The sequence below is a fragment of the Xyrauchen texanus genome, chromosome 4 (genome assembly GCF_025860055.1).
Source record: "Xyrauchen texanus isolate HMW12.3.18 chromosome 4, RBS_HiC_50CHRs, whole genome shotgun sequence".
Taxonomy (NCBI): Eukaryota; Metazoa; Chordata; class Actinopteri; order Cypriniformes; family Catostomidae; genus Xyrauchen; species Xyrauchen texanus.
This window is the reverse complement of record NC_068279.1, coordinates 50,139,459-50,166,528: the sequence shown is the minus strand read 5'-3', so window position 1 is coordinate 50,166,528 and position 27,070 is coordinate 50,139,459. Positions and strand designations below refer to the sequence as shown.

The 27,070-nt window shown below is 36.3% G+C and overlaps 1 protein-coding gene across 1 annotated transcript; it reads right to left on the bottom strand.

Moving 5' to 3' along the window:
- Positions 1 to 1,508: 1,508 nt before the first annotated feature.
- LOC127642926 (E3 ubiquitin-protein ligase RNF167-like) lies at positions 1,509 to 25,873 on the bottom strand. The gene is made up of 10 exons (XM_052125374.1): positions 25,609 to 25,873; positions 21,432 to 21,560; positions 20,669 to 20,749; positions 20,438 to 20,578; positions 17,938 to 18,025; positions 17,436 to 17,526; positions 16,578 to 16,683; positions 13,639 to 13,732; positions 8,345 to 8,425; positions 1,509 to 4,673 (listed from the first exon to the last, which is right to left on the bottom strand). The coding sequence occupies exons 2-10, from the start codon at positions 21,519 to 21,521 to the stop codon at positions 4,210 to 4,212; spliced, it is 1,236 nt and encodes a 411-aa protein (XP_051981334.1). The 5' UTR covers positions 21,522 to 21,560; positions 25,609 to 25,873; the 3' UTR covers positions 1,509 to 4,209.
- Between the last annotated feature and the right edge of the window lie 1,197 nt (positions 25,874 to 27,070).

The following is a 27,070-nucleotide window of genomic DNA, read 5'->3' as shown; positions in this document are numbered from 1 at the left end:
TGAGGGAGCCCTTCTCTGGTATTACATTGAACAAGAGGTCTTTGCCCCAATATCACCATTGCAGAGTCTTTCTATCAAATTGCTTAGAGAAGTAAAAATGCATCCCATTGTTTCACACTTACATTCAGTATGGACAAAGGTTTACTTTTTGTTCAGTTTTGACCTAAATGTTTCAGCAATTTGGGATTTCTAGGTCTCATTTTTTCAGGTATTTAAAGTTGCGGCATTTACTTTGCACTATACCCCTTGTATGGTGCTCACAGCCTTTGGAAAGCCTTTGGTTATTTGCTTATGAAGCATCAGTGTATTATTCCTTTTTGATGCAGAGTGTTGGTGACAGAGCCTTAACAGGTTATGGGAAAGAGATTTGAACTTTGGAGGATCGGGGGTGGTGGGAAATCATTTTCTAGGGATGCAAGGGTAAGCCTTATTAAGTTTAAGATTTTGCATAGTTTCTACTGGACTCACTCTAGTTTGCTTAGGCTTGGTTTAAAAGACACACCTACCTGCTGGCCATGTCAGTTGGAGGATGGACACATAGCCCATGCTCTGTGGTTCTGCCTTAGATTCAAGATTTCTGGACAAGAGTCCAGAATTTTTCTGTTTGGGTTTAGATACTCAAATTTAATTTTGCCCCAGACTGTGCGCTGTATAGGGCGGTTATTAAACTAGGTGACAAATATACAAAAAGTTGGGTCCAAACTAGCGTAATGATTGGCAGACCAATAATTCTTAGAGGATGGAAGTCAGTTGGTGCACCCTCATTTCAAGAATGTTTCACCGAACTGGGCAGGATGGTGGCATTTGAAAGGATGTCATATAAACAGTTTGGCAGATTGTATGCGTTTGGTAAAAAATGGGACAGGTATTTGTCCTCTCAGTGAGGACCATGTGGAGAGAGACAAAATATGGTAGTAATGGTGGATTCTGTTCTTTGTGGATGTCTTTTTTTTCTATTTGTTTGTTGAATTTTACTTTTAATTTCTCGAAAAGAAAAAAAGGTAAAGGGTGGGGTTTGTATAATGGGGTGAGGGTAAAGATGAGTTTATTCAATTTTTTTTGAATAAATAAAAGTGTTAATAACTGATGATTCGGACATAGTAATTCACTGGCATACTGTTTTTGGCATACTATTAAAGTAGTGAGGTATGGATATTCAGACACAGCTCAGGATTGAGAACCACTGCATTAAATTAGTCCTTTTAACTTTGTAGTGAAAATAAGAAATTATTTACAATTTAAGAAATAATGATGGAACACTGAAAACAGAACCAGGCCTCATTGCAGCTTTGTGGGCTGTTTTGTGTAGGTTTGTAAACATAATGAAACATTTTTAATGCACAAAATCCATCAGATTTTCTTGACATAAGAACACAGCAATGAAACATTTTAAATAGTGTTTACTGGTCCTATAGGTCCTTTAATTGTTTAATAATTTTCAAGTTTTTTTTTTTTTCCCATTATTGCAAAAAATAAGAGAAAAAAATACATTATACACTGTTGTGTAAACCCAGTTCTTTATTTACCAGAATCTGTACAACAAAAAGCGCATTAATTATTTTCATTCATTCAGAGACTGCATACAGATATTTGTGCTCACCTCTAAGATTCTACAAACATGCTCTACAGTCAGTGTATTGAATGCTATGAAAGTGAGAAACTTAATAAGTTTTATCTGTAAAACAGAAAAGCATGTCATTATCCACATGAGATCTCCTTCCCTGCTTCAAAGACCATCTTAATCCAGCCTAAAGGGGTTTTCTGGTCTTTGCTGGTTCTCCAGCTTGGCCAAAATGGTTTTCAGCTGGTTTAGGTAGCATTACAGCCTGGCCAAGCAAGTGTTTAACTAGTCAACCAGCGGACAAGTGTGTTAAACCCCTCTAGAACCATGAAACCAGACCAGTGAAAACTAGCCTAGTTGCCAGCAGAGATCAGCAAACTACATTTTCAGCAGAAATCCCATTATCCATAAAGGAAACAATTCCACATTAAAAACAAGTCAATAGGTTATCCTTAAATTCATTTATTTTAGCAGCATATGGACACATCAACATAGCCTTTGCTGCCTTTTATGTATGTTTTTTGAAAAACAGAGTTGGTACTTTTATTTTGCTTTAATTTCAGATTTAGTATTGCCAATCGCAGACAGTGTTCCTTACTATCAAGAATCAAGAGCTTTAAATGAATCAGATCTTCAAATGTTACATGTCAATGAAGCTCACAATACCAAGATAAGACTTGACTCAGTAAACAGGTACAATTGTCTTTATGGCACAAAATGCAGATTGATCGATCGATCGATCAATCAATCATTAAAAGTCAATTAGTAAGCAGCACTCAATAATTACACAGACACTGATCCAAAATGCTATACTGGGTAGAAAAAAATAGTTTGTTAAAAGGTATTGGTCCCATTCCTGTGACATGGGATAACACAGATGCAAACCCTATGATTCTTTATAGTGTTATTTATATTTATAATTTACAGATTGACAGGAACAAATGAGGCGAATATATCTACAACTCTAGAAATAAATGTCAGTGATATCAAAGAGTTTGAACCTTGAACTAAAATTAAAATTACATCAATCACAAAGATAAAACTAAAACACCAGATATGAATGTGAATATTACTTTGACTGAACAATAATTAAGATGACGAAATGGAAGGTGTTTATGAAATCTACAAATGAGAGTCTAAAGTAGGCAAAGGTTCATTCAGATCATACAAAACAGGTTTTTACTTAGAGGTGAAAGGTGTAATCTAACAGGTCAGTAAAAGGTTGAATCGGAGTATAAATATTGCCATGAAGTCAATACACTGTCTGCCACGAACAAAGCAAATTGCAATTTGAAAAAGCGGCTCACATTTAAATGGTAAATGTCTTTAGAGAGTGAGCCTGTTCGTCCATTTAGCCATACATCTTGGAGGGAATTGTTCAGAAATATATTTTATGCATTTGTTAACTTTAAGTGAACCACAAAAAAAAAAAAAAAAAAAGACACGTTTTCAATCTACAAAAGGATTTTACAATTTTGTTTTTTTGCAACAACCAACAAAATAATTGATAAATAATCAGGCTCTAAATCTGAATTATTTTATCACTTAAACGAGCGGATCCTTTGATTATGCATGGGCTGCTAAATAAAAAAAACAAGGTTAAAAGAAGTTGGTCATCAAATATTGTAATTCAGAAGCCTGCAGTTATCTTTTGTTACATCTGTGGGTAAAATAAATAATATTTTGGATTTACAACCTGGCAACCAGTCTGTATTGCACATAAATGGTAAACGGGCATTAACCACCAACTAAAAGGAACACTTCGTCCAAAAATAAAAGTTATTTACTTATTACATACCTTCATAACTTCTGTACAATGAAAGCATACAGTAACCAAGGGTTGTCAAGACACAAAAAGTACAAACCGCCATAAAAATAATCCATATGAATCGTGCACTATATTCAAAGTTTTCTGAAGTCATACGACATTTTTAAGGGACAGACTGAAATTTTTGTCGTTATTCATTGAAGACCTTCCCCTCTTAGCTCTCAAATCTCATTTGAACATGAGCATTTTCAAACTTTCTAACACAACACTATCGTATGGCTTCATATAGCGCATGAGTCATACAGTCTTCTTTTATGGTGTGTTTTGAACGTTTTGAAGCTTGACAACCCCATGTCACTATATGCTTTCACTTATTCAAAAAGAGCAGCATAAACATTCTTCAAAATGTCTCCTTTTGTGTTCCACAGAAAACAAAAAATCAGTCATTAAAATCATGACAGAATGTTTATGTTTGGGTGCAATATTCCTTTAAAAATGTTTAATTAACTACAAACAGCTTTCATGTTACCTTTAAACCTTATTTGGACACGGGCCCAAATTTGGAAAAACTAGACAAAAACAAAAAGTTTTGTGAACCACACCAATCAGAAACGTTTTTACCATGTATTCGTGTCAGAAACTATAAACATGTTGCACATATTTTGATTGCACAAGCTATCTAAAAGTGGCATGGGTGTGTATCTCTGTCAGACTGCAGCTGTGTCTAAAAATGTGTCTCAAAAACTGGGTGTACATTTCTTTGATTCAACTCCAGTCTCTGTGACACAACTTGCAACTTTTATGTGAGAAAACACAACCCAATGACTACCAAATTGACGAGATAAAGGGTTGTATTTAATCAACGTCTCTCTAAAAACTCTTAGACTCCTACGGCGCCACGTCCAATAAGCTCTGTGGTATCATTACTTGAGGGGTGAACCTCCTCCTCATCCTCGATACCTTCATCAGAGTCCTCTATAGGTGAGTAGTATTCATCACAACCCAGGACAGGCAAGTCGTGCTGCGGTGTGTGCGGCAAGCACTGCGCGGAGATCGTTACCATGGCGCCGGCTGTTGCTGACTTTACCGTTGAGTCGTAACTGGGAGGCGGGCTGGACGAGGAAGGAGATGCAGGGTTAGAGGAGCGGAGCAGAGGGGTGCGCTCAGAATCTGCCTCACTGGTTGCTCCTTCCTCTTCCTCATCAGCCCTGTGTGGCCCCGCCTCTTCATCAGAATCTGAAGACTCCGAGTACTCTGGGTTGGAACGGGTCACGCGCTGCTTGCACACAGGGCAGGTTTTCTTAGTCTGTGTGAGCCAGGGGTCCACACACCTGCAGTGATAGGCTGAATGATGGGAACAAAAAAATTTATTATGATACTTTGGAAACTTTTGAAAACAGATAAATGAACTATGAAGGCAACTACGTAAGTGAAATGGTATCCGGCAGTTATCGCAAAATAAACACCGACAGGGTGATCAGGTCCCGACATGACACGTATCTCTGCTGTGTTTGATGCTCACATTGGGCCTCATTCAAGAACATTTCCGTAAATATACAAGCTTTTCTATTTTTTTCCCCCTTTGTCTTGTGTACGCACCTGCCCGCAATGTGATAATATATTGGTTTAACAGCACAAGCAATGACCATATGTTAACAACTGAACTCGATTCACGAAACCTTATTATAAAGCTCAAAACAAATGAAGAAACTGCCCAACCAGTCATATTTTAATTTGTTTTGAGAAACTCAACACAAAGGGGTCAATTTTTAGACATTTTTAAAATCAATCGTGGAAAATAACGATCAATTAATCGTTAAGGTCACAAAATGCACATGAGAACTCCAAATAATATGTACATGCAGCCTGTTTAAATATAATTTGTATTAATAAACTTAAGGAAAGCAAGTTTTGGCATTTTCCCCTTAAAATATTCTTAGTTCAGTGTATTTCAATACATTTAGGCTGTGTTTAGTAAAAATTTGTGAATTGTTTAATTACTGTTAATGAATTAGTCTACTGTTAAAAATAACTGCAAAATAATGTAAGCATATTTGAGTTCATTAAAACTTCACGTTGTGGATCGTGGAATATTTCGGACCTTTGAACGTATTTTTTTATATGAAATTAAGTCAAATCGTAACAGCTGCGTAAACATAGTACTTAACATACCATTTCTAAGGTGACCATTGTGAGATGTCAGCTTTGCTGGCGATCGCTGACATAATTGTAGGTTGGGATGAAACAAGGAGATCAACATCCTTGTTGTCATGTACCTTAAAGGGTTACTTCACCCAAAAATTACAATTCTCGCACGATTTATTTACCTTTAAGCCATCCCAGATGTGTTTGACTTTCCTTCTTCAGTAGAACTGAAATTAAGAATTTTATAAGCAGATTTCAGTTCTGTTTGTCCATACAATGGAAGTAAACAGGTGCCATCAGGCTGCTGGCTGTTTGACGATCCAAAAGGCACATTTAGGCAGCATAAAAGTAATCCACATGACTCCAGTCGATCAGTTAATGTCTTCTGTAGCAAACTGATAGGCTTGTATAAGAAACAAATTGATAATTTAAACGTTTTTAATTTGAAATCTTTGCTTCCGGTTAGCACTGGGTTTCTGTTTAATGATAATATCATCATGAGACAGGTTAGTTTTAGTTAGTTAGTTTCTTTTGTAAGTTGCTTTGGATAAAAGTGTCTGCCAAATGAATAAATGTAAATGTCAGTACAAGAGGAACAGCAGGTTCAGATATTTGGTGCATGTGCTTAACTGAGCAGACACTGGTACGAAGCTACAATCTGTGGGATAATGACTGAACACAGAATCCCCCCAAAAGTAACAATACCGCAGCAATGCAGGACTCCAATTGGCTTGCGAGGGCCAGGCAAGGAGAGCCGTTCGAGACAGGGCTGGGGTGTGGCCGGATGAGTGCCGCCTTGCGGAAAACCGGGTGCTAAATGACTCGTGGACGACCTGATATAATGTGATGCGTCAACTGCTGACAAGTTTTAATTATCGATTTATTTTTTACATAAACGTATCACTTTGAGTCATGGGGATTACTTTTATGCTGACTAAATGTGACTTTTGGATCATCAAACAGACAGAAGCCTGATGACACCTTTTTACTTGCATTGTATGGACAAACATAACTGAAATGGGCTTATAACAATTTTCATTTCAGTTCTGCTGAAGAAGGAAAGTCATACGCATCTGGGAGGTCTTAAAGTTAAGTACATTAAGGAACGTATCATGGTTGCTATGACAGCACGCCACTCTTGAAAAAGTGCGAGCGCTTCGAGTGAGGAGGTAACAAAGTCCCTTTGGAATTGAATGTTTAAATGCTTGAGGTAAAATTTTGAATTATAATAATGTAGAGAGAAAAGAAAATAGATTTTACAGGTGTAGTTTTAGTCTAATACTTTATTTTAATGATATATAAATATAATTATACACATTACATACTCTGCCCCCGTCTACTGAGGTACTTCAACATGGGAATTAACATGATTTGTGTTTGAACATCATATTTTTGGGCAAATTGGCATAATTGTTTTTAGACATTTCCATTGAAGCAAAGAATTGCCCAAGAAGGCATCATACGAATTCCTGTGAAAGCAGGTCGCATTTGAACGCTGCATTCGGAGTGTCCTACTCGCTTTTCTGACACAAGACAGCCTTGATGACGTATGCGGACGACAAATGCGACCTCTGGAGGACGCAGCCTTCCAGAACTCTCGAGCCCGCTTCATCTCATATCTGTGCGTCGTCTTCTATGAACAAGATAATGACATGCAGCCCGCAAGCGCCCTCTAGATGTGGGTGACTGTATAGACAGTCTGCTGGCTTGATTTCAGAACACATTTATCCATAAATTAATGAATCAACAATCGACAAGCTAAATTGGCCAAAATAATGACAATTAATAGATTATCGATCAATCATTAACATCCCTTTTTTCAACCTTTTCACCCCAATACCAAGCACTTCTGCTGGAAAAACAATATAAATTATATGAAGCAGAGGTGGGAATAAACTATACTTTGAAGAAATAAATGCAAGCAAAAAGAAAACAACAGAACACTTTTTAACTAATTTATGTTTCTTATTATTATATATGTTTTACAAAATTTTACAAAATTTACTAATTTCACTCATTCAATTATTACTTAATTTCTTCATTAATTGTTTCATTTAACTTCTATCACTATGTAGTAATGCCAGTTGCTTGAAAGAACACAAAACGTTCGGATGCCTTCCACATGATTTACACATTCATCACAGTCCATTTTTAAATGCAGGCTTAAAACACACTTGTATTCTCTAGCGTTTTACAGAATTAATTGAGATTTTATTGTATGTATTTTAATGTATTTGTTTTACTTTACTTTATTGTAGATTTGCTGTGTTTGAGTGTGCTTTAGAAATAAATGTTTACTTACATTGTCAGGAGCGGCTGTAAATTTTGTTCATGAAAACTAACATTTTGAATATACACAAACGTTAATGAATCAGAGAATTTAAGTCAGAACAGCTTTACGAACAATTTACAATAAAGTTCGTTCTGCTCGTGTTTCATGAATGACGCCCATGGTGTTTATTGGTTACCGGTATGTTGCAATGCTTTTTGATATTGACAACAGAACGATTCATATCTGTTTTCAGGGGCACTTTTAAAAGAAATATCGGTGGTCGGTATTGGCCTCAAATGTCCTTATCAGTGAATCACAATTTCAAGACCTGTGCATTTTGCATTTGTGCAAGAACACACCATGTGCGAAAGGCTCCTAACTAATTTAGTTCTGCCTGATCTCTGTAAATGTGGTTTTGTGAGGCTGTGCTGACTGCCTGCTGACGATTTGCAAAAATTTCAAAGTAGTGTTTATAATTTTATATAACTGCCAATGGCAGGAAAATGTCTTATAAGGGTGAAGACATTAAATGCAAACAAAACAGGTTCAAAACACAAACAATTGCATTTATACACAGAAGACGGAGTGGCTTAATTACCGTGTGAACATGGCAGCACTCTTAGCTTATCTCCCTCTTCATATTCATCCAGGCAAATTGCACACACATCATACTCATCACCTGAGAAAAATATTGAATTACTAAATTGTTAGATGTTCCACAACAATAACAAACAATTTTGCACATAGCACATCAGTGATAAAAAGGACCCTGAAGGTGGTATTCTTGGTTTAACTGTACTATATTCAAAGCATATACAAAAATAATTCATATTTTGACAGATTAACTGATAGCTAATGATGCATATGTTAAGATACAGATACAGTTCAATTGCAATCCAATTATGATATTGTGATGTATCGTGACATATATAATATATATGTAAGGAATAATTGATGACAGACTGTTGAATTGTTTAACAATTATGCACACCCAAGGTGGTAATGAGGTCACAACGTGCAGTGTGCATTATTTTTAAACAATTCAATGGGCCGGAGTAAATTGTTCTGATAGGGTTTTATCGAGACATTTTCAGGTTTTCGTCCCTAAAACGCTCTTGTGAGTGGAACTACTTTCTTTCACCACAGATTCAGCATCCTGCTTTAATACAGTCTGAGCATTCATTGCTAATTTGAAAACATCACGTTAGAACTAACAACAAAGGATTGCGCTGCTTTTCTCTCTCTCTCCCTCTATCTGTGTGTAAGTGAAATGGGGGGGGGTAGCACAGTGTTTTCCACTACAGCTATGTGAGGCTGATTAGAGTGAAATATATTGAAACATTAAAAGTTATTTAGGATAATAGAAATTGATGTATTGATCAAGTCGCAGGGGTAGGGCTCTTTGAAATATCTGAAATAATTGGGCAAAGTGATATGGAAGTCATTTATAGCCGTGCATTTACTTGAAAAATAATTCCACACCTTAGAATGTCCGTGAACCAATCAGAATCAAGCATTCAACAGATCTGTGGTATAAATTATAAATAAATATATATATTAGAGATGCACCGATTGCAACTGTCTTGGCTGATTTCGATTTCCGATTTTTTGCAAGTGTGACCTGCCGATACCGATTTTTCCCGATTCCGATTTTCTTTCTAAGAACTATTATTGACCACATATACAAACAAAATCTACCTTTCTTCAATGCTAAATTTTATTTTCATAATAAAATAAATTATTAAACATTACAATTTCCCCCAAACTGCACTAAGTTACAGGATCTTCTCTCACATAAACAACTCAAAATAAAGTGCTCTGTGACTAGAAAGAGGTAGAAATAACAATTAACTGCAAATTAGTTGCTTTATACACTGCAAAAAATGATTTTCTAGACAAGTATTTTTGTCTTGTATTCCTGTCAAATTATCTAAACTTTCTTAAAACACGATTTATTTACTTGTCAAGCAAAATGGGATAAGATATTAAGTCTTGTTTTAAGATAAATCTAACTAAATTTAGTGAACTTTAGACTCAAAACAAGAAAAAAATCTGCCAATGGGATAAGCAAAATAAACTTGTTTTCCTTTTAAATTAAGTTTATTTTGCTTACCACATTGGCAGATTTTTTTCTTGTTTTGAGTCTAAAGTTCACTAAATTTAGTCAGATTTATCTTAAAACAAGACTTAATATCTTATCCCATTTTGCTTGACAAGTAAATAAATCGTGTTTTAAGAAAGTTTAGATAATTTGACAGGAATACAAGACAAAAATACTTGTCTAGAAAATCATTTTTTGCAGTGTATAACAGATGTCATTTCCCACTATTTTTATAAATGGACCTTTTTCTCTTCATTACTCGTCTAACAAAACAATTCCAAAGATCTGAAAAACTGAAGTGTCCCATGCGCTCAACTTACGTTAGATGTCCAAATATCAGTTGTAAAACTGAGCACTGCTTCGGGAACGGCTTGTAACCATATCTGTTAACACTCCCGTTTTTCCCGGGAGTCTCCCGTTTTGTTATTTCTCCCAAAAAACTCCCGTAATTTGTATGGCCCAAACCACGTTATATGAAGAATCACATCAATATATTATTCCAAGGTGGTCCAGTTGCCAGATCTTGAATGAAACGCATCCTACTCACACAATCAACACATCATACAAATTACAAATCATTTATGACCACAATCTGGCAACCTACAACCCATTTGCGCTGTCGATATCTGCGCAGGCAGTAGACGTGGGATGTTAAATCAAGCATCACTGGTAGATGGGAGGAGAAGACTCAGCTGGTGCTCCGGTGAAAAAAACTAAATATACATGTAAATTTAACAACAGCTGGATGGAAGAATTGAATTTCATATCATATCCCGAAGCAATATCGACAATGCCCACGCCTTTTGCAATGTGTGTCGCACTGATTTAAATATCGGACACGGTGGGAAAAATTACGTTACTCAGCACATTAAATCACAACGACACAATTTCTATAGTATTTAGCCTGCCTCTGCCATCCAGCACCCCACTTCCCCTCTCCCGGATTTGTGTACTCAAATGTTGACAGATAACAGGCTGCGTGTGTGACATGACACAAGATTAAACAACTCGGGCAACGTGACGTCGGAAAATAACCACCTACTCTGTATCGAGGAAATGTATCAGATTTCTGAAATCTCTGTCCTCAACTATGGAGAACAGCTGGTCATCCAGGGCCATTAATTCCATAATTTTCCTCGTAATTGCTTTAGTCTTTTCGCTGCTCATTCCAAGGGATGATAGGAGAGGCTGCTGACTTGTGACTGGCTCTGAGCTCTGGCTAGCTTTAGCCGCTTTCCCTTATTAGCTTATTTTTTAAAATGGGCATTTTCAGCTGGGTGATGGTGTTTTAAATGTCTAATTAGGTTTGCTGTTCCGAAAGTTATTGTGGTGGTTCCCCCACGGTTTACTTTGGCATTACAATTATTACACATTTCGAACTTTATATGTTCTTCACTCACAGTGAAGATCTTCCACGCCAATGACATGTTTATGTGCGGCTGTGACATTATTGCCTGCACCGCTGGCAACAAAATGGTCCGGCTTGGAATCGGAAAGAGTGAGGCTGACCGGCCGGTCACCGATCTGGCCGAGCATCCGGAAAATAGGCTAATTCCGGTCCCTGTCTGGTCGATCGGTGCATCTCTAATATATATATATGCGATATATATATTATGATGCGATATATATATTATATATATATATATATCGCATCATGAGGTGGTTGGTGATACCCAGCCCTACAATAGACAGAATTAGAGGTCGACCGATATTGTTTTTTTCAGGCCGATGCCGATCTTTTGAAATCCGGGTCGGCCGATGGCCGATTAATGCAGCCGATTTATTTTGGCCGATATTTGGCCGATATGTGCTTGTTTTTAACCTCTTATTTTAACCTTTTATTTGTAAGATAAAATGTAACACAAATAATTACTTAAGATAGACAATTTCTCAACAAATACATTTATTGAACACTTGACACTTAAATTAAAAATGTATAATGTAAAAACATATTATATAAATAATGTATAACAAATATATTAAATAAACAAAGCAGGTGTTACGAACTGCTCCGAGACACGAAGGTTGAGATCCAAATGCAGCTTTAATTAAGGGGCAATCCAGACACGTAATCCAATATTCAGAGCATCCAAGAGAAGCACAGGCATAACTAGGGATGTGTATCGTTAAGGTTTAATGGTATTACTATCTTACCGATACTGCTTATCGATCCGGTACTTCAACTGTATTCTTATCGGTTCTTTTTAAGATAAACGTTATATAGGCACAGTGATTTAATTTCAGGAAGGTCTACTAACATTACTGTTCAGGTGTGGTCTAAAAAGAAATCTAATAATCTAGTAATCAATTGTAAAATAACACTGCATAGTTTATCATAGATAGATTAATGCTTATTAATGCATAAGTTATTCATTCAAGAGCTGTAAGTGATTTTGTCTTTGCATATGTTGTTTGATTCGCAGTAATGGCTCAATCGTCGGCATGTTTATTAGGATGCTTCCCCTTTAAGACCGAATTCAGATCTAATAGACTCCTGATGCAGCATATTTTCTCCCAACTATTTCCATAACTACGTCCATTTAAGACATAAACTGTGTTTAAGTGAATCTCCAAGTCGGTCGTTTAGACATATTTTTGTGTATAGTTGATCGTTTAGATGCGCACATGAAACCCAAAGTAGTCTATACTTTGCTTGTCTCATTGCTGTCTGTTTCGGAGCGCGCGCCGCCTTGGGAACGGTATCTCTTGCGCTCTTTTTATTATTAAACGCGTCCCGCAGTTTAGCAACAGTAGCATTTTATAACAATCACCGATCGTGCTGATTCTGACGTTAAGTTTGAGTTTTAGGGAGAAATGTCAGTGCACCGCTGTGAAGGGAAGGATGTTGTGCTAGACAGAATGCGCCTTATGTATAAATATTATTTTTATAATCTTTGGAAGGCGAAATATAAAATAAAATCAGACTAATATCACAGATCTAAACCAGGCTACGTTTGAATGTTTAGTTCTGTCACTCATTTAGCTGGGCTGTGTTGTGCTCGCTGTGCGCGAGATCTCTCTCTCTCTCTCTCTCTGACTGCGAATAGCTAAATTGCATCACAGACAAATGGTTTCATAGAATTATTATACATAGAAATGGCTGGCGAGATAAAATAACTTTCTCTTTATAGCAATAATACATGTATTTTCTTAATTTCTCCAGTACCGACAGCAGAACCGGTAACGTCCGAGCTTACCAAAGCCAGTCCTTCAATAGCATATAGCGCGTTGGTATATTTTTTATTACTTATTTCTCTGCATTGAGTGACAACCCTCTCAAATATAAGACACACAAACAGAACAAATAAAAGTCTCAGATTCACTGTCTGTAATTGCAAAATTCTTGCTTACTTATTGTGACATGATAGCAACCCTTCTGCTGTGATAATGCAACTTCAACTACGCTATCAATATCCAAAGTCGCCGAACGTCACGTCGCGTTTTTTCTCGAAGTTGGCAGTAACATATCAAAAGATTTTAATTAAATATAAATAAGTTATACAAATTTAATCCTTACTGTTTTCTCCAAGGAACTTAGCTCCTTCCTTATAGGCACTGGATGAGGTCTGCTCACTCTGCTGGAAAATGATTCTAGGGGCAGCGTGCGTCGAACACGTGTTCCACAACAACACTAGGCTGCCCACAGATGTGCCTGCCTAATAATCGGCTTGATATACTTGGAAATTGGCCGATGCAGATTATGTAAAAAATGCCAGAAATCGGCCGATTAATCGGTCGACCTCTAGACAGAATGCCACAGATATTAAGTAGCATATGTTTCTGTTGCTCACCTTTAACAAACTTATGAGTGGGGATTTTCTTAAGCTGTTCTTTGGAGAGTCGGTTTTTCCGGAGCCGCTTCCTGTGCTGCACACACCGCACAATCTGGACCAAACACAAGAAATGACACATCATCGCCCCCATTGAACATATCATTTTCTATGTTCAAAATCCTATTGAGCTGCCTACTTAGAAAGCATTTTCATGCATCACTGGTCTGCTCCTGATGCGAATACTTTTCCAAACATTAGGAAGTAAAATTATGCTGTCTTTAAAGATTCTTTATTGTTGCCAGAATCTAAAGTAGCTTTGGCATTGCATGTGAAAATTTCCATACAAAAAAACAAAACTCTTATTTTCTCTTCTACTCTGGTTTACACTTAAAACTAATTGTGGCACTGCTAATATTTGTTAAATATTTATGAAGTTCCTCATTTGTAAGGCGCTTTAGATAAAATCATCTGCTAAATTATTAAATGTAAATTAGAGAAATGTTGAGCATTTTAAATCAGTCACTTCTGAGGTTCCATTTAGGTTAGTATGCTGCCTTAAAGGTAGCTGCAAGTAGACAAGGAAGCTAAGCAGCTCAGAAGAATTTGGAAAGTTAGGAATAAGAAAGGGATAGTTCACCCAAAAATGAGAATTCTCATCATTTACTCTGCTGAACAAAAACAAAGATTTTTAGAAGAAGCTTTGTTAGTCCTCAAAATGTAAGTAAATGGTGACCAGAACTCAGCAGGTCCAAAAGGGCATAAAGGCAGCATAAAAGTAATCCATATCTTCTGAAGCGATATTATACAGTTGAAGTCAGATTACATACACCGTAGCCAAATAAATTTTAAACTCAGTTTTTCACAATTCCTGACATTTAATCTTAGAAAACATTCCCTGTCTTAGGTCAGTTAGGATCACAACTTTATTTTAAGAATGTAAAATGTCAGAATAATAGTAGAGAGGATTATTTATTTCAGCTTTAATTTCTTTTATCACATTCTCAGTGGGTCAGAAGTTTAATGTACACATTGTTAGTATTTGGTAGCATTGTCTTTAAATTGTTTAACTTGGGTCAAATGTTTTTGGTAGCCTACCACAAGCTTCTCACAATAAGTTGCTGGAATTTTGGCCCATTCCTCCAGACAGAACTGGTGTAACAGAGTCAGGTGTTTCTATCGGACTGAGGTCAAGGCTTTGTGATGGCCACACCAATACATTGACTTTGTTGTCCTCAAGTCATTTTGCAACAAATTTGGAGGTATGCTTGGGATCATTGTCCATTTGGAAGACCCATTTGCAACTGACCTTTAACTTCCTGGCTGATGTCTTGAGATGTTGCTTCAATATTACACTCAATTTTCCTTCCTCATGATGCCATCTATTTGGTGAAGCGCAACAGTCCCTCCTGCAGCAAACCACCCCCCCACAACATGATGCTGCCACTCACATGCTTCAGGGTTGGGATGGTGTTCTTTGGCTTGCAAGCCTCACCCTTTTTCCTCCAAACATAACGATGGTCATTATGGCCAAACAGTTACATTTTTGTTTCATTAGACCAGAGGACATTTCTCCAAAAAGTAAGATCTATGTCCACATGTGCACTTGCACATTCTTCACATTTGCTTTTTTATGGTGGTTTTGGAGCATTGGCTTCTTCCTTGCTGAGCAGCCTTTCAGGTTATGTCGATATAGGACTTGTTTTACTGTGGATATAGATACTTGTCTACATGTTTCCTCCAGCATCATCACAAAACCATTTGCTGCTATTCTGGGATTGATATGCACCAAACTATGCTACTCTCTATGACACAGCATGCGTCTCCTTCCTGAGCGGTATGATGGATGCGTGGTCCCATGGCATTTATACTTGCGTGCTATTGTTTGTACAGATGAACGTGGTACCTTCAGGTATTTGAAAATTGCTCCCAAGGATGAACCAGGTTTGTAGAGGTCCACAATTTCTTTTCTGAGGTCTTGGCTGATTTCTTTTGATTTTCCCATGATGTCAAGCAAAGAGGCACAGAATTTGAAGGTAGGCCTTAAAATACATCCCCAGGTACCCATCCAATTCAGTACACCTCCAATCAGAAGCTAACTGGCTAATTTTCTAAAGGCTTGACATAATTTTCTGGAATTGTCCAAGCTGAATAAAGGCACAGTTAACTTAATGCATGTAAACTTATGACCCAAAGGAATTGTGATATAGCCAATTAAAAGTGAAACAATCTGTTTGTAAAAGTAGATGCACAAAGTAGATGTACTAAACGACTTGCCAAAACTATAATTTGCTAATATTAAATCTGTGGTTAAAAAAAGTTAGTTTTAATACTTCAACCTAAGTGTATGTAAACTTGTGACTTTATCTGTAAGTGTGGGTGAGGAATAGATAAATATTTAAGTTATTTTTTTAACTATAAATCTCCACCTTTCACAAGCCCCAACATGAGAAAATCTTTACAAGCTGAGAAAGTCCCTTCCACACCAGCATGTGGAAGTGAAAGTGAAGTAGATTTATTGTAGAAAAGTACTTAAATATTGAACTTTTTCTCACCCACACCTATTATTTAGCTTCTGAAGATAAGGATTTAACCACTGAAGTCTTATAGATTACTTATATGCTGCCTTTATGTGCTTTTTAGACCTTCTGAGTTCTGGTCACCATTCACTTGCATTGTATGGACCTGTAGAGCGGAGATGTTCTTCTAGAAATCTTCATTTGTGTCCTGTAGAATAAAGTCATACACATCTGAGATGGCATGAGGGTGAGTGAATGATGAGAGAAGTTTCATTTTTGGGTGAACTATCCCTTTAAGAACCTGTGTTCAAAATAGCAAATTGCTGTACAATATTATAAGCCAATAAGCATATGAACACAGACAATATTCATAGACATCCAAATAATGCTCAAGACTCATGTAATTGAATATTGGATAAATCCACATAAACATTTACTTACCAGTATGACAACCATGACAATGATGATAATGCCCACCACACCAGTGAAGGGGATAAGATAATAAAAGAGAGGGAAGGAGAACTCTGGCTTCAGAATCACATAAGCCCTGCACAAAGAGTGTCATCAACTTCACACAATAAAGATAGTAACCAAATTCAGATCTAAATATGGAAAAAATAAAAAAAAAAATATATATATATATATATATATATATATATATATATATATATTTTTTTTTTCTCCATGAAAATCCATTATAAAAATACAAATTATTACATGTTTAAAACTATGATCATCTAAAAAAAAATGAGTTAAATAAACAAACCATTTCAATATCTATAAAATGTTTAAAAAATCACGACTGCCCCATACAGTAATTGTGGAATAATTTCCACCACACAGGGGCAAAAATTTCATCAAAATGTTGGGGGGGACAATAAACATAACAATTCTCAAGAGCAATTTTTGAAGGGGACACCAAGGGGTTTTTTTGTTGTTGCCCTGTTTGCATTTGTATTATTTTATTTCTTAAACAATTATTTTAAGAATATATCATTTAATTATTTACAATACACATATTTTAATGATATTTTAGGGGGGGACAACCCTCAGATAGGGGGGTCCTGACCCCCCCCGACCGCGGTTTCCACCTAAGCCACCACAGCAAACAATTTTGCCCCTAACAAATATTTTCAAATGTAAGTGCACTTAAAAACCAAGTTGACATTGAACAATCATGGTAAACATCACTTTTGAGCAGAACTTTTTTTTTATTGGCCGCATACATTTTCAGGTTATGTTAAATTGTTATATTTGTTTTTATAATATTTTCCCATTTTAATGTCCAACTATTCTCACCCTTTCTCAGGTATGATAAAGTTGCGTAGTATTTGAGAGGCATAGTAGCTTGTAAACACAGAGGGAATCTTGATCTCCTCAGCAATCGAGTCTGAACAGGAAAAAAGAAAAGAAAAAGACATTAGACAATGCACAGATTCCATGTAAGACTACTTCTTGTGCTGAACAAAACAAAAAATGGAATGGTACTGCTTTTTGGCAAATAAAGTAGGTCATCAGGGTATTACATGCAGACAGAACATTTCCATAATGTATAGTTCACTTATTGCATTAGCAGTAAGCGCAGAATGCACATTAGACACACACACATGCACACACGCAAAATAAAGTTGCCTCTCCTTTCTCTAAACTCCTCGTTTTGCTAATGTACACAATTTGGCATTACACAACCAAATTTACTCCAGTATGTGGTCATGAAGTAGTTCAGAATATACAGTCAATAATACTTCAACACAGCTCAATAATAAAAGTGTGTAGAAATATACATGTGTCTCTCTCTCACCATTGCTGTAGCCCATACTGAGAAGTGAATTGGAGTACATGTTGTGCACTATGGCTGCACTGAAACCAGCCTGCTGTGCATGCAGCACCTATTAGACAAAAAGTAATGTCACACTCATTCTGTAATTTATTATCTACTAAACCTACACACACCAGTTCAAACTATGGGTGTAGTAAAATAACAAGAGTCTGAAGCAAAACAACCTTGTCAATAAAGAAGCTAAAAGCAAGATTAGCTTATCAATATCAAGGATCCCGTTTACTTCTGGTATTCCCATTCTTTTGGATGATCCAATCAGAATTGGACAGCACTAAATACAGAGGTAAACAATGTCCAATGGATCTTGTAAACAGCAATCTGACTTGGTTGACCACTTGTGACTGGATCACTCAAGAAGAATTATAATACCACAAGCAAACAGTGCAAAAAGAATCTAGACATTTTCTACTGTGTCCTCACTGACTCTCATATGTAAAAACACATTAAACTACAAAACATTAATTCTAACGTATCTTTCCTTTAACACAAGCAATGTATCGCAAGCCCTTTTGACATATAATTACGTAGAGGATTTTCAAAAGTTTCACTAGTTAAATCTGAGCTGATACTAGTATTTGATATTTGGTGAGGCACTTGTATGTGTATGGAGGGCAACATTGATCATTTCATCATCAGTCCGGGGGGTGGATTGCCCCTTGAGCGTTTCACTGTCAGTAAGGGTGGGAGCATCAAAAGTTTCTGGGGTGGCTCGAGGCAAACCTAGAGGGACAATGCTGCCCCTTAGACCCCCGGCCATGATATCTTGAGCACTTTCATGAATTCTTCATAGCAGCAATGGATTTACTAATACTGTAAATTACCACTAGAGTTAGCTTTATTAAAAATATGAATTCTTGATTCAAAACAGTAAAGACACTACACACCTAAATACCCCAAAAAAGGAATTTTAACAATTAAACATTTTACAATTATCTGTCATTTACTCCTGTTCAAAACTAACAATTACTCATTCATAGTTGGAATTTCAAGTATACATATCAGCTATACCCTGAAATTATAATATTTGATAACGGCAGTTTGGTTCTCACTAGTGGCAACATTAATGTCAGATACCTATAATCTCATTGATCAAAGATATCATTAACTACTCTTTAATTAATTGATATCTAATATCCATTTCCAGGATATCTGAAATTAGTACTGTCACTAGTGAAAATAAAATTCCAGAAAACTAAAAATACAAAGCTGATATGTATATTTGGAATTCCAACAAGTAGGAAATTAATTATTGATATCGGTTTTTGAGTTGCGAATAGGAGTGAAAGAGAATTGTGAAAATCTACACGTCAAAAAACACGTCTTCAACGAGTTGAAATTCTATTTTTGATATCAAGAATGGAATTTAGGAGATTAATGACATTTCATTATCTGCCCTGTATCTCTGGAGCGCACGGGCTCTCCTCGATGTCGCAGTGCAGACCACAAAACTGATTCCGCCCCAGTTGAATTCTAGAGAGAATTTAATAGTGTTTTCCCCTAATAAAAATAAAGGGTTTTTCAAATTACACATCATCATCCTTAAAATGGTCAAATGCATCACGATTTTATAGTAGTAAAAGTTACTGTCAAATATGTTGACGAAAATGTTAGTTTAGTATTAAATCATCTATTAGGTAGAATCTATTAGACCTGATTTTAACAATGGCAGTTTTAGTTAATGTTTGTAAATATGATTCGGCTATTCTTTTTTCATAACAAATATTATAATTTATTATTAATTTGTTTATTGTTATTTAAAAAAGACCAGCTACAATGACCTAACCACAGAAACGAGGAGCCATCATCGAGGGGCTTTTCTGTGCATATATGACAATACACAGTAAATATACGTAAGGTCAAGTTCATAAAGAGGTTTAAACTCTGGACCTCCAAGACTTTTGGACAAAATATGGACAAAGATTTCCTCCTGTGTAATACATGTTTTGTTTGAACGATGTTTGATATTAGAAAACAAACATGATAATAAAACTAATAGGCTCATATAAATAGGCTTAATAACTTTTAAAAGGGGAGAGAGAAAACTTTCTGTATCCTTTGTTGTTGATTTACACTTGAAAACTATGAACAAAACCATGTAAGATAAAAGAAAATGCCACCCAGGCTACATTAAACACGGGTTATGCTTTTCACTGTTGGGTTCATATTCAATATAAAATCTGAGTGCAGAAGCAAAACCAGTTAAGAAACACTGGAGTAGTGATTCAGTAGTATTAGAATTTATGTTTAGTAAAAACAAATTGCAAGTAATATTCTGCCATGAGGCATTTCATTTTTTGAAGGTTCAAAAGGATTGCCATTTAAACAAGTGAAAATGTAATTATAGATATCTATCATTTATATCCTGCAAGTTAATTAAATGTTGAAATGGCTTGCGATAGACAGAAATACTTTGATTTTGGAAAAATCTATTGCCATTTTCCAGCTTTACGGCAACATTAACCTTGATTTCAAAGTTACAGTCATAGCGTCGAATGAGGACGATATATTTTGTCGTGCTGTTGGGATCGGAGGGGGTGGGAGAAACAGGAGGGGGATCTATAGTCATGCAGGCGTTCTGAGGACGAGCTTCAACCAGCACACCCTGAGAGACAGAGAGATAGAGAATTAGATCAACTGCACTTTATTCAGAATTTGGGCAAATAACAGTAGTCTAACATTAGGGATTAATTACCGTTAGTCCATCTTTTGGCAGAGGAGAGCCAAAGAGAGCAGGCAGATCTTCAAACAGCATAGATGTCATGTTACTGTAATGCTGTATGGAGCAAAAAAAAGGTCATTAGCAACCACTAACAGAGGGAAGGTACCCATTAATCTCAAATCAAATCTTAAAAAATATCTCCCTATCTTGACATTAAACAGTTAGTTTACTCTAAAATGAAAATTCTGTCATTCACCAATCCTTTCTTCAAATGAAACACAAAAGTTGACAGACATTGCTCTTCAATAAAATGAAATCATACAGTGACCATAAAGACAAAAAAGCAGTATAAACATATCATAAAATAGTCCATACGACTCTACACCTGTGCTATTTGCCAAGTGTGAGGGACAGACACATCATCGTTCTCAAATCTTATTCACTTACATGATCATTTATTAATTTAGTAGATGCTTTTATCCCAAGCGACACGAGGAATACAGCATAAGTGGTTATGCTAGACAACAGACAATAGTGAAAGTATGTTTCACTATATTTTTTATATATATAAAGAAAGAGCAAGTCCATTAACTGGATCAACTCAAATGCTCATGGAAGAGAGGTATATCTTGACAGTTGCAAGGGAATCAGCTGTTTGGGTGGATGCCACCATTGAGGAACTTTTATGTTACCGTTCTGTCAAAAATGGTGAACGTATATGTCAATAACGAACACGGATGAGGCAGGAGGTCTCCATTAACATAAAGCTATCTTTAAAACTAAAACAGTTACTTACAGCATATATATATGCCTGTCCAGGAATGGGTGCCAGAGTGCAGCATAAGAGAAGGCCCAAAACACCCAGCCTGGTCCACACATACCCCATCCTGAATTAGGCTGGGCCCTGATGACGGGCGATGAAGACCTGCACACAAGTTTAGAAAGAAATGTTTTTACAAACTTAATCGTCAATGACAAAAGCTTTCAGTATGACAACTTCTAAAGAAAGGGATTTCTGAAGACAACTTTTCACTGAAGTTCTAGTTAAACAACAAAATTGACACAACTAGGCCTAAAAAACAAAAGAAACAGCTAGCTCATTCTGACAAATACATTTTTTTATAGCAGAGTATCCACAGAGAAAATAAACAAAATAAGGAATTTTCATGTAATTTCTAACCCTCTTACCAATTAGCTTTTAAGCACTAAAATGTAAAAATGCTTGTAATAAAGGTTATTATAAAGAGTCTGTAAGAAGGCTGAAAACCCCTGAATTATCTTTCTGTCTATATCTATCACACATTAAAGGAATGTTCCAAGTTAAGCTAAATCACAGCATTGGTGGCATATTGCTCACTGCCACAAAAAGAATTGACACATTCATTCAAAATTAAAAAAATAAAAAAGTAAAAAAATAACAGTAAAAAAACATTTGCACTCACCTAAACCAGAACTGACGGCATGAAGGTAATGCATATAGGCTACATAAACTCATAGTCTACTTAAAGGCTATCACATTTTTATGATTTTACATGGTTTTATTCAGAAAAACAAGTGGTGAATGTTTGCTTGTATAAAATGTGCTCTGCCTCTGCCTATTAATCAAAAACAGTGTCAAAATTAACGGTTTTGTTTCTGCTCTAAAGTGACGTCACATTAGAGCAGGCCACACCCACGACTGGTGACGGACTCCACCCTATTATCATAGATCATCCCCTGAGTGTTCAACACCCAGTCTGCCATTTTTTCCATCACTGGAGCAGATAAAGTGTGAAGAATAATGCCTCAGCTTCGTAAGTGTCATAAGTGTTCTGTTGTTGGCTGCAAAATTGAACATAAGAGTCTTCATGTACTCCCGGCATCAGAGCCACTGTATTGCATTGTAATATAACTTGGCTGCACTGACGCTACGATACACCTTCTCTCATCCAACACCTCAACAACACGTAACCCCCCATAATATCACAAAAGGAAAAATAATTTTTTATATTATAGCAATGTTTTTTAATATTCGAGTAGATGGTGGAGAACGAGTACTCGATTACTCATGCACATCCCTAATTTGTATCTTCACTTCAATGCAGATTTTGTTATTTGGATTAGATATTCAAGTGTTCTAAATTAAAGTGAGGGCATGGAAAGAAAAATGTGACTAGATAAGTGCTCCATCAGCACATACACTGGGTCTCCAACTTCATAACTTGTGAATAATAATAAACCTTATTCTTCATTATAAACATTGTCTGGTGATATATGTTTACAAAACCTTTCATCTGGTAAATATATAGGCTAAAAATGGCTTTGTTTGTTAAATACTTACATATAGAGCATTCTAGTCTCCGTCATTGTGAAATACGAGTTCACAGTATTTTGGCTTGTTTATAGTTAAAAGTGTCACACAGAAAATCTTATTTTTTATCTGTTTATTATTAGGATTTTGGTTGACTACTAAACTACATCTGGGATTTTATTTATTTTGGACTCTTGTAGCCTATATGTCTGTACCTATCACAGTATGGAAGGACTAAGAAATGTTATTAAAAACTATCAGGCGATTAGCCGACTTTTCCACCACCTTAGTTATTGATATCGGCCAAATCCACTATTGGTCGACCTCTCGTGGCCACAAGACGTGAACATTATTAAATGTTAGCATGATTTTAGTATCATAAAATCAAGGATTTACTGGTATTATTTTTTGTGGTAATCAACATTATGCCACAAATGCTGTTGACTGAGCTTAACTTGTATTGAACCTGGAACATACCTTCAATACTTGACTTGTCTCGTTAGCCATTTAAAAAAAGCAACCGTCACAGACACGCAATTTTCACATTCATTAAAACATATTTCAATTAAATGTTTTATCATAATGCCTCCATAAAAATAACCTTTTTTAATACAAATTTCGATGCATTTGTAATTAGTGCCATTCCAAGCATTCCACCCTGCTCATTTGTCCAATAAATTATTAACCATGATTGTAAAAATCACAAAGTACATTCAGTAAATTAAAGTGTTACTCAACTGCAAGGAATCTGCTGTTTATGAGTCATCAACTTTCACGGAAGTGAAACCAAACATTAAAGGAATGAGCACATCCGCCAAGTTTCAGACTCTCTGGGAGGAAACTGCTCTTTTACTCAGTTCAGACTTGATCGTCGTCATCGAATCATAATAACCATTAATAACACAGCGTAATGAGTCGTCAGCCTGTAGGGCTGCTGAACTATACAGGCAGCATTCAAGATTCATGGAAAAAGACTAATAGATAAGACATGCCACTGCCAATGCCCTCAAGGTGCGTCTAAGAGACCTCCAACATATTATAAAAGCTTCAATACTGAGGATGGTTCAAATGAAGAGCACAGAACAAAGAATAAGTCAACCAAAATAGATTCTGCACAGGTAATCACTGCTGATACTTCTAACTAATCTAGGACTAGGCTTAACCTGAGCCTGGGAAACAGCCTGTAAGACCAACCAGCAAAGCACAATGCTAATCAACTGACTTCTGTTGTTTTGAGGGAAATTTGCTCAAGAAACAACAAAAAATGAGGCATGACATTTTCCAGTAAGAATTCTTCTACTGTAACTACTAGTCTGTGAATGCCATCAGAAAACAAACACACAAACAAATAATACAGTCAAGATCAATGATGATGCGTGTGGATCATTCACTCTACCAACAGCTAATGTCAATGGACAATGAACAAATTACTTTTTTTTAGTCCATTACATCTCTAATACTAATATGTATTACACATATCAGCACTATACATCCTGTAGTTAGCCGTTTCGGTACTGGCTATAGAGTTCAACAGTCAGGTTATGGAAATATAAAGCCCATACATTTTTTCCAATAGCTCATTCATTTTCAATGATAACTTACTAATCTTTTAAAACAGATCTGCCATGAGCTCTGAGATTGTTAATTTATGGCATATGCTCCTATTGAAGCCATCAGTCCATTTTATTTTAACTTTTTTTAGAATTGTATTTAATAGCAGAATTGCTGGTGAAGAACTACATTACCCATGATCCTGAAAAGCTCCACCAATCAGAGAATCGCAGCCGACAATGCACACCAAACAAGCACTGAAGCGGGCACCCATTTCCGTGAATGAAGCAATCGAGTTGGTCATCCTACACTCTCAAACTACTCCTATTCAACTTTAAATCCATAGTTTTATATATATATTTTTTTTTTATTTATTTGATTTTCACTCGCAATGCTTAATGGTATTGTAGGGCATTCCCTCATTATTGTCGTTAAAGGTGCACTCAGTAATTTTTTTAAGTATGCCAAATTGACTTACATTGGCTTACACTGACACTTAGTGGCCTGGAAGCTGCATCATTCAAACATAGTAGTTTTCGATCCCCAATGCCATTGTAGAAATTCACATATGCACAGTAAACCAGGATTAATTTAATCAATGAATGAATGTGTACAATAACAGGGCAGTTACTGAGATTAAGCGAGTAGTATACAATAGGTCATGTGATTCTTACATGGCTGCCCCCATGAGGTACCCCTGCCCCATGTAGAATAAAATATATTTTATGAGGTTGAAAACTTCATCTTTCATGAGTGGTCATGATTTCATATTTTTCAATATATTACTATTAATTTCTTTAGAAGTAATTGTATCGCCTCATGAACCAGCTAAACAAGTTGTATTTTCTAGAAGGCTTTATTGCTATTTTTTTTAACAGTACGGAAACTGTACAGTCGATATTCACAATTAAAATCACCTAAAGGCTAGTAAAAATCGCAGAAAGTAGCGACGTTACAGCTCTTCCCACATTAAATGATTTGACTTGTAGGCATATACTTCCCGTTTCCAACTGTCCACTGCGACACTGCTACTGAAATATCTAATTACATCACAAAAGTAATTATGAAGGCCATGTTGTAATAATGTCGAGGTGTCATTGTCAGTGAAAAGATTGTAATTGTTTTTACTCACTGAACACGCAACTTCCAGCAGCTAGCTGGCTTATCACTCTTATTGTTCAGCTGGCAGGGTCTGTCAGTGTCTCCCACTCACGTCGTCGCTTTAATTCAAATGTGGTCGTTATAACACGGCGATTATTTTCCACAAATGTTCTTCTCGCAACCACTCATCGATCTGTATCGGTTGCTTGTGGAGATTGTCTTTAGTGTTTTGGCCTTCCTGGAAAAGCGATCACCCGTTTGTTTACGATTCTGCGAGGCCAACGAGGAGTACGAGACATGCGATTATCGCGAGAGCGCCGCTCAAATGGGCGTCCGCGGACCACCTGGCGGTTTATGGTGGAATTGCAGGAGGTTGATGGACATGCAAGTGCCGAATAAAATAATAAATAAGTAAATGCAAATAAACAACTTTTAAAAATTAACTAAAATAGTTAACTTCAGACCCGGGGAATTTGTCACAGCGCATATTTATCAGGGTAGGTTAAATTTGTTAAGTCAATTTCTGCGCAAGACACAAACTTTGACGTCTTTGCTACAAAAAAGGACATTTCCACCTTTATTGCTCAGTAAAAAAAAAAAAAAAAAGACCACGTAATTAACTTTTTTTTAAAAAAACATGCCCAACTACCCCATTGTGTGGTAAGTTGTGGCTAAGGAACCTGCCATTAAACGGCCCATTGATGGCTTTTCACTAAATCTTAAAGGAATATTCCGGGTTCAAAACAAGTTAAACTCAGTTGACAGCGTTTGTGGCATAATGATGACTCCCACACAAATTTATTTTTGACATGTTCCTCCTTTTCTTAAAAAAAAAAAAAAAAAAAGAAAAAAAAAAAAAAAGCCAAAATGGGTTCCACTTACAAAGAAAGTCAATTGGGTCTTTGTGGGTTTAAAACCTGTAAATGTTAAAACAGAAACAATATGCCGCTATGCGTGTAAAAAAAGTTTAGTGTGATAAACTCACTTACCATTTCTGTGTAAAGATATATACCTTTGTATACGAATGTCTGCCTATTCTAATAAGGATCTCAAACAAACACATAGTTTGGCATGGTAAAGCCGTGGTTATAGTTTAAAGCCTCGTTGAACAGTGCCCAGTTCTGGACTGCCATTATGTGCATGATAATTCACATTTCCCAAATCTCTTAGGCAAGACTGTTTATGTAAAATATTGTTTTAAGAGTAAAATACTGTCCAATAATTTTTCTATTGTGCATACCATCTTGCCATTCACCCCCCAACCCCTCAATAACAGCTGCTGCCAGCTCCCTCCTCCTTGCCTTTCTTCAGACGTTTTTTGGCTCTGATCTCGTTCATGGCTTCCTCTATGGAGCGAGTGTCCCTCTTATTGGCCACAGGGACTGTAGGAAAAAAGAATGAGCAACATAAAAATCAAGGCAAACTTGACCCTATTTGCTTTCTTTATACACTTTCCTGGTCTTGTTGTGCATGATCCATCAGTGTTAAATTAT

What these genes read in the sequence shown, in the direction of transcription:
- LOC127642926 (XM_052125374.1), bottom strand. Translation starts at nt 21,521, where the DNA reads ATGGGGTATGTGTGGACCAGGCTGGGTGTTTTGGGCCTTCTCTTATGC. An exon ending in TGCCAAAAGATGGACTAACG is followed by an intron (nt 20,579 to 20,668) that starts GTAATTAATCCC and finishes TCTGTCTCTCAG; the next exon opens with GGTGTGCTGGTTGAAGCTCG. An exon ending in CACTCATAAGTTTGTTAAAG is followed by an intron (nt 8,426 to 13,638) that starts GTGAGCAACAGA and finishes TATTTTTCTCAG; the next exon opens with GTGATGAGTATGATGTGTGT.